The sequence below is a fragment of the Emys orbicularis genome, chromosome 22 (genome assembly GCF_028017835.1).
Source record: "Emys orbicularis isolate rEmyOrb1 chromosome 22, rEmyOrb1.hap1, whole genome shotgun sequence".
Classification (NCBI taxonomy): Eukaryota; Metazoa; Chordata; order Testudines; family Emydidae; genus Emys; species Emys orbicularis.
Window position 1 is genome coordinate 22654715 of NC_088704.1, and position 13854 is coordinate 22668568.

Consider the following 13854-nt stretch of genomic DNA (forward strand, 5'->3'; position numbering starts at 1 on the left):
GCTGTATTAGCAGGACTGCTGTAAGCAAGACACGAGAAGTAAATCTTCTGCTCTACTCTGCGCTGATTAGGCCTCAACTGGAGTATTGTGTCCAGTTCCAGGTGTCACATTTCAGGAAAGATGTGGACAAATTAGAGAAAGTCCAGAGAAAAGGAACAAAAATGATTAAAGGTCTAGAAAACATGAAAAAATTAGTTTTGTTTAGTCTGAAGAACAGAAGATTGAGAAGACACATGCTAACAGTTTTCAAGTACATAAAAGGTTGTTGGGGGGGGGGGGGGGATTATTCTCCCTAACCTGTGAGGCTAGGACAAGAAGCAATGGGCTTAAATTGCAGCAAGGGAGATTTAGGTTGGACATTAGGAAAACCTTCCTGTGAGGGTGGTTAAGCACTGGAATAAATTGCCTAGGGAGGTTGTAGAATCTCCATCACTGGAGGTTTTTAAGAGCAGGTTAGACTAACACCTGTCAGGGACAGTCTAGATCAGGGGTTCTCAAACTTCATTGCACCGCAACCCACTTTTAACAGATTACTACACGACCCCAGGCTGAGTTCACCCGAGCCCCACCATGCTGGGTAGGGGGTCGAAGCCCAAGCCCCACTGCCTCGGGCTGGGGCAGGGGTGTGTGTGTGTGCAAAGTCGAAGCCCCAGGGCCTATAACCTGAGTCCCACCAACCAGGGCGGCCCCAACAAGTGTAAGGCCCATCCTGGGGTTGCGAAATGGGGTCACAACCCACTTTGGGGTCCTGACCCACAGTTTGCAAACTGCTGGTCTAGATAATACTTAGTCCTGCCTTGAGAGCAGGGGACTGGCCGGCATGACTGCCCCAGGCCCCTTCCGGGCCTACGGTTTTGTTAGGCTGCTGTGCAGGGAGCCGACATTTTCAGTGCCCCCAGGGCTCTCCGGGGCAGTCACGCTAAGACAGACCCCGCGTTTCCAAAGTGCCTCGCACCTAGCAACCTCAGCAGCCATTTTGTTCCCCTCCCCCGCCCGTTCCGCGAGCCGAGCTCCCCTCTGACGCCTCCCGTCAGCGCGGCCCCAAGCGAGCCTGAGTAACCCTGAGCCCGCTGGAGCTCCGCCCCGCCCCTCTCGCTAGCAGGCGGCAGGGCCTGGCTCCGAGGGGGGAACAGCGAACCGCCTGCCTAGGCCCGGCCTGCGAAACACCAAAGCCGGGGCAGCGCGGCCGGGCCGCAAACCTAAGGACGCCTCCGCCAGCCCAACCAGCGCGCCACAGCCAGAATAAGCCGCGCCTCTTGGACTCGCCAATCAGGGCCTTTGTTTAGGGTTACGCGAGGAGAAGGCGGTGTCTGCCTGTTGGAGCCAATAGACGGAGCAGAAGGCCGAGTGACAGCTGTCACCTTCCTCGCCCTTCTAGACTCATTGATTGGCTACAGAGTCTGTCAGTTTAGCGTTATTCGCTTTCCGTTGGCTGGCAGAGCTGTCAGGGTTTAGTGTCCCCCATCAAAGCCCGCTTCCTTTTCCTCGTGATTGGGTAATAGAGCTGTCAATGAAACGATTCCACTGTCTGATTGGTTATGGGAACTGTCAGTTAATGCCCTTCTTGCCCTCTTTAGATCGCCCCAATGACTGGTGAGTGGCTGTAGAATGTGTCAGTGCAGTGTTTCTCCTCCCTGATTGGTTTTGCGGGCTGTCAGTAGGGTCCTTTCTCTACACATGGCCGCCCCCTGTTGTCAGTGATTGGCTGTAGGAAGTGTCAGTTTGGAGGCTCTCCCAATGGGCGGCCCGGGGTGGGTGCGGTGCGCGCGGTGTGGCCGGCCCGGCGGCGGCGGCGGGAGGAGGAGGCGGCGGCGGCGCGCGCCTGGATCCCGGTCGCGAGGAGGCGGAGGAGGATGTGGCGCGCGGAGGGGAAATGGCTGCCGAAAACAAGCCGGAAGGTGAGAGCGCGGCGGGGCCGGGCCCGTCCCCTCAGCCCGGCCGGGGAACGGGGCGCATCCGCAGGGCAGGCTCCCAACCCCGCGGCCGGGCCGCGCAGCCCCGCGCCAGAAAGTTTAGCGGTGCCGGGCAGGAGGGGGGCGCGGCCCAGTTCGGCCGCCACGGGCGCCCCCGCGGGGCGGGGCAGGGTACCGGCATCCCCAGCCCGGCGAGGGGCAGCGCAGGGCCCCGGCCTCTGCCGTCAGGGGAGCGAGTCACGGGGACACCCACCTCTGTGCTACTGGTGAGGGAAGGGCACCCCATCCCCCACCTCCGCCATTGGCCCGGGAGCACCCATCCCCCAACCCCCCCACCACGGGCACCCGGCCGGCCCCGGACCTCACCTGCGCCATGGGGGGCCCGCCACGGGCTCCCCGTCCCCCACTCCCCCCCCTCCGCGCCATGGGGGGCCCGCCACGGGTACCCCGTCCCCCACTCCCCCCCTCCGCGCCATGGGGGGCCCGCCACGGGCACCCCGTCCCCCACTCCTCCCCTCCGCGCCATGGGGGGGTGGCCCGCCCCGGGCACCCCGTCCCCCACTGACCCCCTCCGCGCAACGGGGGGGGGGCCTGGCCACGGGCACCCCGTCCCCCACTGACCCCCTCCGCGCAACGGGGGGGGGGGCCTGGCCACGGGCACCCCGTCCCCCACTGACCCCCTCCGCGCAACGGGGGGGGGCCTGGCCACGGGCACCCCGTCCCCCACTGACCCCCTCCGCGCAACGGGGGGGGGGGCCTGGCCACGGGCACCCCGTCCCCCACTGAACCCCTCCGCGCAACGGGGGGGGGCTGGCCACGGGCAGCCCGTCCCCCACTGCCCCCCTCCGCCCCACAGGGGGGGCCTGGCCACGGGCAGCCCGTCCCCCACTGCCCCCCTCCGCCCCACAGGGGGGGCCTGGCCACGGGCACCCCGTCCCCCACTCCCCCCCTCCGCGCCATGAGGGGCCCGCCACGGGCAGCCCGTCCCCCACTCCCCCCTTCCGTGCCATGGGGGGGCGGCCCGCCACGGGCACCCCATGCCCCACTGCCCTCCTCCGCGCCATGGGGGGGTGGTCCTCCACGGGCACCCCGTCCCCCACTGACCCCCTCCGCGCAACGGGGGGGGCCTGGTCACGGGCAGCCCGTCCCCCACTCCCCCCCTCCGCGCCATGAGGGGCCCGCCACGGGCAGCCCGTCCCCCACGGTCCTCCTCCGTGCTATGGGGGGTCCGCCACGGCCACCCGTCCTCCACTCCCTCCCTCCGCGCCACGGGGGGGCGGCCAGCCACGGGCACCCCGTCCCCCGCTGTCCCCCTCCGCGCCACGGGGGGGCGGCCCGCCACGGCCACCCGTCCCCCGCTATCCCCCTCCGCGCCACGGGGGGGCGGCCCGCCACGGCCACCCGTCCCCCGCTATCCGCCTCCGCGCCACGGGGGGGCGGCCCGCCACGGCCACCCGTCCCCCGCTATCCGCCTCCGCGCCACGGGGGGGCGGCCCGCCACGGCCACCCGTCCCCCGCTATCCCCCTCCGCGCCACGGGGGGGCGGCCCGCCACGGGCACCCCGTTCCCCACTCCCCCCCTCCGTGCCATGGGGGGCCCCCGCCACGGGCACCCCATCCCCCATTCTCCTTCTCCGCGCCATGGGGGGGGCCCCCGGCCATGGGCACCCCATCCCCCATTCCCCCCCCTCCGCGCCATGGGGGGGCCAGCCACTGGCACCCCGTCCCCCATTTCTCCGCGCCATGGGGGGGCACGGGCACCCCATCCCCCACTCCCATCCCGCGCCATGGGTGGGCCGTAGGAACCCCATCCCCACTTCATCTATTCTTCACCATGGGGGGGAGGGCAGGCTGCAGGCACCCCTTCCTTTCTGCTATGTGGGCAAGGGCAGGCCACGGGCACTCAATCCCCCACTCCTTCACCATACAGCGGAGGATGGGCTGTGGATACCCCAGCTGCATCCTCACCCCAGTTCCCCTACCATGGGGGAAATCTTTGTCTAATAAACAATAATAATGTACATTCCCTACGCTCTTCTCTGAGGAGAGATTCTTGGGAAAGCATGTGTCCACCAGCCCTGGACAGGGCATGTATACCACTTCAGTGTGAGGGAGGGGATGGCCATACAGAATGAACTTCCTCACTTCACCACGTGAAAAGGTGTAGGATGCAGGTTCCACCACCATGGGTCATCGTAAGCCCCACAGTGGGGGGAGTGCAGGGCAACATTTGCTCCCAGCCCTGTGTGAGAAGATGACAGGCAATATATATGAGGCCCATGTAGGAAGGGGAGGATATGGCAGGCACAGCTCCTGTTTCGGGTGCGAAAGAGAATGTGCACATGTACATACCCCTGTACATGGGAAGGGCTGGGCATACATGTGCCCTCCATTTGGGGCAAATACAGGGCATGTTTTTGTGTGCACACACCTGTGGCAAAGGGCAGGTCATGCATATGTACACCCTCCTGTTTGGGGGAGGGACTTATTTATGTTTTAATTATTTATTAAAATTAACCAATTCAAGTCTACCTATTTATGCACATAACTGGCTTATATTAATGCGTTTTATTGTTGCTGTTTTCCTCTTCCCTGCTCCTTGCCATTGTGTGTTGAATCTTGTGTTGTTTTACCTTTTATTGTACACCTTGGGGTGGGAACTGTGTTTTTACTCTTTTCGGTACTGGTCACAGTGGGGCCCTAATTAAGCTGCTACTCTAATATAAATACTAAATAATCTGAGCATGTTTGTGCTTGGTAGTATCTGCTGATGGGAATGGTACATTATGGCATTTGGAACTTTCCTTCCAATCCCACCAATTGACATTGTATGTGCACACTCATTACACCCCTCTATAGGCAAGGTATAGCATTTCGGCCCTCAAGGGGATGGCCAAGTATGATGTGGTCAGTTCTCCACAATGTGGAGGGCAGGCCAATTACAATTTGCGCATGTAAAGAAATGGTCATGGCATGTGCACACATTTTGAGGAAAAAGCTGATCGCCACATGGGGATGGGTCAGGACGTGTACTCCTGTCATGAGTTACAAGTTCTTCAGAGCAGGGACAACTGTCTATTTGTGCTTTGCTTCTCATAATGTGGCCCTGATCCCAGTTGGGACATCTGGGAGCTATCATAATATGCATAGCAATAATTGTGCTCACCTCGAGGGAGGGGGCAGGGTATGTGCTGCTCATGGGATGTAGAAGGCAGATGCTGTCCCTATGTTGCATAGTCCATGGGGAGGACTCAGCAGATTATACACTCTTTTCTCACTGAATGATGAAGGTTACCCAGTGGAATGAAAAGAGCAACTGTAGGAGGACCCTCCCATGTGAAAAGTGGTGCATCTCCCCTTACGCAAGTGCATGCACATTCTCCTCACCCCCCCCCCCCCCACACATTGTACTCCACCCCTAGGGGGAAGGGACACCATCACTTGCAGCCACTCTTGTCCCCAGAAGTACTGCAATTAAAAGTGCCTATATGAGTGCTGAGAGGGTGAATATGTTCTCTGTACTGAATATACACTCTCTGTATATGTTATTACTTATGTATACATATGCACATGAGTTGGGGGTGCATGAACCCTTTCTAAACTTTTAATATGTTCTTAATATACCTCACTCCACTGCAGGAGACTGCCATGTGCACTCTCCTTTCCAGCACAAGCAACTAAGAACAAAAATGCACATTCTCCTCCAATAACTCGCATAATGAGTTGCATGCATAGACCATTCCTGAGTAAAGCCTCCTGATGAGAGGAGAGCATGCTGACTACACACCCTGAGGAGTAGGCTACATGCTTTTCTCCAGCACTGTTTAAACAATGATGGTAAAGTCAATACATAGAAATCAAATAAATATGTCACTCTTTTGGTTAATTAGGAAAGATAAATAACATGTTTTTTGGGGATGCCAAATAGATAATTACATTTTTAGGTATTGGAACAGTTTAACTATTTTGTGAAAGGTGCTAGTGAAAAGGTATGCTGTCAAAGTTCCAGTCCTTTGGAGGGATTGTCTGTCCTGTCAGGTTTAGAGCTTCTGTTGTTTTATTATTAGAGCAAGCCAATAGGGGGTGATGAAAATAAGTGGGCAAAGAGTGTGAATCCATAGAGTAGGAGGGGAAATATATTGGGCATAGGGAGAGACATGACAGTTATACCCCCCTGAAATAGAGAAATCCTATTTTGAGAGAAAATAAATAAGGGTTCAATAATACAATATTTCTGTATTCTCACATTTTTTAGGTTGTAGATTTATACAAAGACAACTTAATTTTGCTATTGGATACTCCAAAAGAGATTGAAAGTTATGTGGATAACATAAAATAGTAGTTAACTTCATACTTAGAGTTGCTTTTTGAAATTATTTTAGAAAAAACACACAGTATATTTTACATATGAAGGAAAGAGTTAAAGCATACAACTCTTTAGCTCAAAGTTGTTCTATATATAATACATTGTTGAAAAACAGAAGATCCAAGATAAGGATTTTTTTATTGCATATCCACAAGGGGGTAGTGATGTACTGTCTAAGATATTTGTAGTAGAAGTGCTAGATAATCTTTTTTTGAAACACTTTAGATTTACAGATAAAGGTGGTGTATTTGCATTTTAACTTAATAAGATCTTCTTTTAAAAATGTTTATTGGCAAAATTCTTGAGTTTAACATGCTGCTTTTACATTGTGGAAAAATAACCATTTATTACTTTTGAATGGTGGAATGCACTTCCCACTACTGTGATTTACATATGCATATGTGATTGCCAGGATTTGAGTTCTAAATCAAAAGTAATTTTTTTGATATATAGTAATTTAAAATGTTGAGAAATACAAGTTGGAAGTTGGGATCAAGCTGGGAACAGGCTTTGTGAAGTTGGTGCTGTGTTTCTAGATAAATTCATGGTGGATAGACCCATCAATGGCTATCAGCCAGGATGGGCAGGGATGGTGTCCCTAGCTTCTGTTTGCCCATTCCCAGCTTCTGGCAATAGGGGATGGATCACTTGATGATTACCTGTTCTGTTCATTCCCTCTGAAGCACCTGGCATTGGCCACTGTCAGAAGTCAGGATACTGGGCTAGATGGACCCTTGGTCTGACCCAGTATGGCCATTCTTATGTTAGGTGTAGAATGTGAACACCTTACATAAAAAAGCCTTAAAGAGACAGCTCAAAGTAAATTCATGTGAGCAGTTGTTTTTTTCCCTGTTTTTTTTCATTGCATACGTTTGTCAAAAACAGTTTCATGACATATTTGACACCAAATTGTAATGTAATTGATCCACAGTGCCCAGAGAAGGAAAACAAATTGTGGTGATAAAGCAGTATGCGGTATAATTTATTATTTAATATTGTAGGAACCAAAGACATCAAGAAGATTAGGGCTGATTGTGCTAGGAGCTGTACAGATATACTACTGTTCTTCTGTGACAGAACAATGAATGGTAATCCAGGTGGGGGCCTCCATTTTGCAGGGGAGGGAAGAGAAAAATAGTTAGTTGATTTACCAGTACAGGAAATAACAGGTTACAGCTTTCTTCCAACGTGTAATATAAAACATTACATTTACTGTATCTAACTTTAACTTAATACCTGATAATAAATATTAAAATAATTTCATAAACCCTGCTAATTTGAGGCTATGGACAAAGTATATGCTTTGTGTTCAAGTCTACCTTGAGGAGACAGTGGTAAATACTCTTTACTTCATCACTTCTGACTCCTTAGTGCTCCCTTTTCCCTGAGGAAAGTTGTCTTTATCTCTTTCAATAAATCTTAGCTAACTTAATGTGTGTCTTCTGGAATATTTTTTCCTTATATGCTACTGTAGCTTGGATTACTATCTTTTTGCTATTTGTGTGTGCAGTACCTGGCACAACGGAGCCTCAATATACTACTGCAACATAAATATTAAATTACATAATAGGTAAAATGAATAGGAGTATGTTGTTAGCTTAATCTTTCATTAATTTTTTTTGATGCTCCTGAATTCATTACTTCTGTCTGGTGTGCTGTGATCTAGAATAGACTGGGCTTTATTCTTTTCTCACTTACATTGGTGTAGATGATTACGTCCACTGAAATAATAAAATCTAAACAATGTAAAACTGATGTAAATGAGAGGAGAATCAGACTCTATATCTTCACTTGAATATTAGAATTTTCTGTTTAGTAACCTTTAATTCATTTGTCCCCTTTCCCTTCAAGATTTTGTGTGGGCGTGTAGTAACATTTTTCCCACATACCCTGGTTTTAGTATTGAGAGTATGTAATAGGTTTAGTGATTTCATATAGGTTAATAGTCATTAATCTTAAAGCTGCTGGTATGAATTGGGTTTTCATCTTCTCTGTCTAGTGTGACTTTTTATTATGTTTAGTACAGGTATCTTCTTTAATTTCTTATAGGCTGTTAAAATCTCTTCTGTTGAGATGAATGACCCACAAGGTCACTCATTCTTGTAACTTACTACTGCGTAAGAGCTATTGTAAATATCCTCTTTCATGTCCCATATTTGAACTTTTCGATTTTGATGTTGAAAATGAATGACTTTAGTCTATATTATGTTGGTTAACTTCTATATCTGAGTATATCTAATTTAAGGTGGACTGAGAAGTTCATTCCAGAAACCCAGATGATTCTCAGTTAGTCAACAATTTCTTTGTGTACTTCTAACAGCAACTGTACATTGTAATTCAGTGAGTTGACCTACTTCTGTAATACATTTTTAAGAAGTCAAGGTATGAAATGTTCATTTTTTAAATGCCTGAAATTTAAACTCTGCCTTTCAAAAGTTTAAATGTGAGCCATTTAAAAACACAGTTGTATGAAGACAAGTATTACAGCAGTGGTGCTGGTAGCCTGAGTATAGAACCCAAGTCTTATTCCCTTCTTTAACCTTTAAAATGATTTTTAATTATATATATTGAATTAGTTGTGTCTGAAATAAGCTCTGTTAACAGCCCTGGTGACTGAAATCCATTTCTGTACCACAGCACTAGTACAGCATCAGTATTACAAGCTTCTCCACACCGTGCTAACTTGAAAGGGACCCTCCTGTGAAGATCAGAGGGCAATTCATTCTACAGACCCCTTCTCATTCAGTTTTCCCTTGAGACTGATAGTAAGAATGGGACTGATGTGCAATTAGCTCAGGTTAGTAGTGAAAGAATGTTCTCATCTGATAGCCATTTGGAAGTGTACAGTTGTCCACATCTGCAAAACCATCACCGTGGACATGCTTGTTAGTAAAAGAGAGGACACTGGTTGCCTTGGCGTGGAAACTGAAGAGCCCTCTCACTCATAGATGTATTGTTTCTGGGGCAGGATTGAAGTACGCTGGAAGGGTGTGATCAGAATTCACTAGGTGCTTTGGTAATACAAATAATAAATAATAACATATTACAACTGCTTCCTGTGCTGTATCTCTCCTATCGTTAAATGGAGAACTTGAGTCTCCAGAATGTTAACATGGCACCTTCAACCAGCACTGAATTCACTTAAAAAAACAAACAAACAAACAAACAAACCATGAACAGAGAACTGACAGCAAAACAGATATGTTTCTTTGTGTTTGGTTTATTCTTCTGAATAGTTGAGGAAATTGGCATATCCAAAATGCAGTAGAACAGTGTCTATGTGTTAAATTTATCTGGCCTGTTATTAAACTAGTATTCTTACTCCTTGTCCCAGTTCAGTTATATTATCAAGGTGGTGATTATTGATTTTATAGCTATTAATTCGGGCAGGATCAGTAAATATGATTGTGATGGAGATGTTATACTAGACTAAGTAACTCTTAGAATACTGTTACTTCCCTTACTGCCAGCTAAATGAATGTTTAGGAGAGTGGCTGCAGCAGTCAAAGGGTTTTGGCTTTTGAAATATTTACTATGCAACCTAATATTTATATCAAAACATGAAAACAAAGAAAGAATATAGGGGAAATCAGAATCAGCAGTGTTGTTAACAGGTGGATACAGATGATTGTGGTAAAGGATTTTTTTTTTTTTTTTTTTAGGTGAGTGTCTTACAGTTTTGAAGTAATTTACTGCCAAATAGTTTCTTATAGTAACTGAACGTTTGCGTAGAAAAATGTAGAATTCTAGTTGGATAGTTACAACCAAGGGGAGAAAATCATCACTTGATCTTTCATTGTTGGAATATGTTTATTTTCAATATGTTGAACATTAGTTTTCTGACCAAGTTACCGTATATACTCGATCATAAGCTGATTCATGTATAAGCCAACCCTCTTCCCCCCCCCCCCCCCAAGATGGATAAGTAAAAATGGAAATTTTTTATGACCCATTCATAAGCTGATTCTATCATTCAGGGGTCGGCAAACTTTGGCTCCAGGGCCATCAGGATAAGCCGCTAGCGGGCTGAGACGGTTTGTTTACCTGGAGCATCCGCAGGCACGGAGGTAAACCTAAGTAAACAAAGTGTCCCAGCTGCTTACCCTGATGGGCCGGGACAGCAACTGGTGGGGAAATTTTTTTGGGGGGGGAGAACCTGGGGGTCAGGGGAGTAACCCCTGTGACCACCCCCCACATGACCGCATCCCTTCCCACCTTAGCTGGGGTGGGCCAGGTGAGGATGTCCTCTGGCCTGGCTGGAGCTGCTCCGGCAGGCTGGGCAGCGCGGCCACAGCCTGCTCTGGCAGGCCAGACCGGGCAGCATGGCCACAGCCTGCTCTGACGGGCGGGGCCGGGCGGTGCGGCTGCAGCGGGCGGGGCCGGGCGGTGCGGCGGCAGCGTACTCCAGCGGGCGGGGCCAAGCGGTGCGGCCACAGCCTGCTCTGACGGGTGGGGCCGGGCGGTGCGGCTGCAGCGTGCTCCAGCGGGCGGGGCCAGGCGGTGCGGCTGCAGCGTACTCCAGCGGGCGGGGCCAGGCGGTGCGGCTGCAGCGTGCTCCAGCGAGCGGGGCCAGGCGGTGCGGCTGCAGCGTACTCCAGCGGGCGGGGCCAGGCGGTGCGGCTGCAGCGTGCTCCAGCGAGCGGGGCCAGGCGGTGCGGCTGCAGCGTGCTCCAGCGAGCGGGGCCAGGCGGTGCGGCTGCAGCGTACTCCAGCGGGCGGGGCCGGGCGGTGCGGCTGCAGCGTACTCCAGCGGGCGGGGCCAGGCGGTGCGGCTGCAGCGTACTCTGGCAGGCGGTGCGGCTGCAGCGTACTCCAGCGGATGGGGCCAGGCGGCGCAGCCGCAGTGTACTCCGGCAGGCGGGGCCAGGCAGCGCGGCTGCAGCGTACTCCAGCGGGCGGGGCCAGGCGGTGCGGCTGCAGCGTGCTCCAGCGAGCGGGGCCAGGCGGTGCGGCTGCAGCGTACTCCAGCGGGCGGGGCCAGGCGGTGCGGCTGCAGCGTACTCCAGTGGGCGGGGCCAGGCGGTGCGGCTGCAGCGTGCTCCAGCGAGCGGGGCCAGGCGGTGCGGCTGCAGCGTACTCCAGCGGGCGGGGCCAGGCGGTGCGGCTGCAGCGTACTCCAGCGGGCGGGGCCAGGCGGTGCGGCTGCAGCGTACTCCAGCGGGCGGGGCCAGGCGGTGCGGCTGCAGCGTACTCTGGCAGGCGGTGCGGCTGCAGCGTGCTCCAGCGGATGGGGCCAGGCGGCGCAGCCGCAGTGTACTCCGGCAGGCGGGGCCAGGCAGCGCGGCTGCAGCGTACTCCGGCAGGCGGGGCCAGGCGGTGCGGCTGCAGCCTGCTAGCCCCAGAGCTGCAGCTGCTTTGGAGGCTGCGGGGAGAGCAGTGGGGCCAGAAGTGGAGAGACTCTGGCCCCGTCTCTTCCCTTCTGGCTCTGCTGACTGTGCTGCCTCTGTTGGGGGGAGGGGCTGTGTCCCATCTCTCCCTCTCTCTACCCGTTCATAAGCCGACCCCCTTCTCTGGTGCTGCCCTTTTTTACTAAAAAAAATTGGCTTCTGAACGAGTATATATGGTAATTTTGCAGGCTATAAGATCATATTTTGATTACATTATTAAAAATATATTTCAAATACCTATTTTTAATCTTTGTTAATGCTTTTTAAGTGATGAACACATGAATCTGACTGACCTGTTGGCGTTGAGATTGGATCATGGATAACAATTACTGTGGTTGCTGGACAGAACTGGTTTTGAATCAGTTGTCATGAAAATATTATAAATATCTGTTCTTCTGGAAGATCTGTTGATTACCACAATTAATTTAATGATTGTGGGCTGGAGGCTAGCCAGGGTGTCATCGGTGCATGGTCCTGTGCTGTGGAACTTGGTTTTACTGCTAGTCCACTGTAGCTGATCTCACCAGCTTTAGGGCTGGTGTAAGGCTTGTCTCTTTTCTCATGCCTCTCTCACAGGGATTGGGAGGATGGCAACCAGTGTGGTAAATAGTCAGTCTTCCAGTGTTAATACTGGTCAATAGGTTAGTTAAAATTTCAGAGTATTATTCTGTGTTTAAAGACTGTGGTGGATGCTTTTTGTAAATTTTGAAAACAAAATAAGATTTTGTTCACTGTAATGTTAGGTTACAAAATACTTAGTTCACTCCTGTCCTTGAAAGTATGACACAATGTTTTACTTCTTAAACAAACCTAGTTTATTGTATAATTGTTCATGAATGCTAGGCTGCTGACTTTGATGGACTTTTGTGTGTGTTTGCACTTAATTCACAAGATTGCCATCTTTACTTAAAATTACACTGATGTTCTGAAGGAGTAGAGTTGAGCAGTCAGCTCAGTTCGCTCTTTACCTCAGTTTTATCTGAATTTCAGTTTACAGTTTAATACTTACTTTGAAATTCAGATAAAATTCTAATGTAGAAACTGAACTTCTTTTCTTCTCTCTTCTGTCCCCTTCCCTTTAAGGCTTATTAACCATGTGATTTACAATCCAGGAAGTGAAGTCACTCCACCTTTTCCAAAATATGGAAGACAATTAGAATTTCCGTATGGGGACAATTCCTCTCACCCCATACAAAATTAAAGTTAGGCCATGTCTACAGTAGAGAGCTTACAGCTGCACGGTTGTCCCGCTCCCGTGCCGCTGTAAGATTGTTCGTGCTGATGGGAGAGAGCTCTCCAGTCGACATAATTAAACTACAGCCCAACGAGTGGCGGTAGCTATGTCAGTGGGAGAGTGTCTCCCAGTGAAAAAGTGCTGTCCACACCGGTCCTTCTGTCAGTGTAACTTGTGTCGCTCAGGGGTGTGGTTTTTTTCACACCCCTAAGCGACATAAGTTATTCTAACAAAAGTGCTAGTATAGACATAGCCTTAGTCTGGTAAGTGAGAATTGCATTGGGGGGGGGGGGGGTAAAAACCCTGCAAGGTTCTTCTTATAACTGAAGCTTTCCTATTTTCCTTTTGACCTGCTAGGTGTTAGAGAAGCATTAACTTAATATATGTGCTTCTCAGTCACTTCAGGCTGTTAGTTTTAAATATGGCTCTTGTTGAGTGACTTTATATTGTAGTTAGGTTTTTGAGATACTGTGAATAGAGCAGATTTAATCAGTTTTTGCTTTAAGGGAGAACATCAACTTAAAATTTAGTCTATTTAAAAAAGGAGTTAAAAGGAGTTTCAGGTTCTGCATCTGCCCTTGAGTTCTCCATTCAATATTTGTGGTTTTACAGTCATTTTTTTATGTTAAAAATGTTTTTCTTTCCCCTACTACTGTATGAAAGACCACCCAAACAATAGGGGAAACAGATCTGCTGATTGTACCAGAAAAACTGACTACAGTAGAACCTCACAGTTATGAAGGCCAGTGTTATGAACTGACCAGTCAACCACACACTTCATTTGGAACTAGAATTTCACAATCAGGCAGCAGCAGAGACCCCCCCCCAAAAAAGCAAATACAGTACAGTACTGTGTTAAATGTAAATTACTAAAAAAATAAAGGGAAAGCAGCATTTTTCTTCTGCATAGTAAAGTTTCAAAGCTGTACTAAGTCAATGTTCAGTTGTAAACTTT

The 13854-nt window shown here is 50.4% G+C and overlaps 1 protein-coding gene across 1 annotated transcript in view; it reads left to right on the forward strand.

Moving 5' to 3' along the window:
- Positions 1-1803: 1803 nt before the first annotated feature.
- Positions 1804-13854, forward strand: part of CAMTA1 (calmodulin binding transcription activator 1) — a 929563-nt gene continuing 917512 nt past the window's right edge. The window contains exon 1 of the mRNA XM_065421212.1: positions 1804-1898. Coding sequence (XP_065277284.1) covers positions 1874-1898 — 25 coding nt within the window. The 5' untranslated portion in view covers positions 1804-1873. The remainder of the gene's footprint in view (positions 1899-13854) is intronic.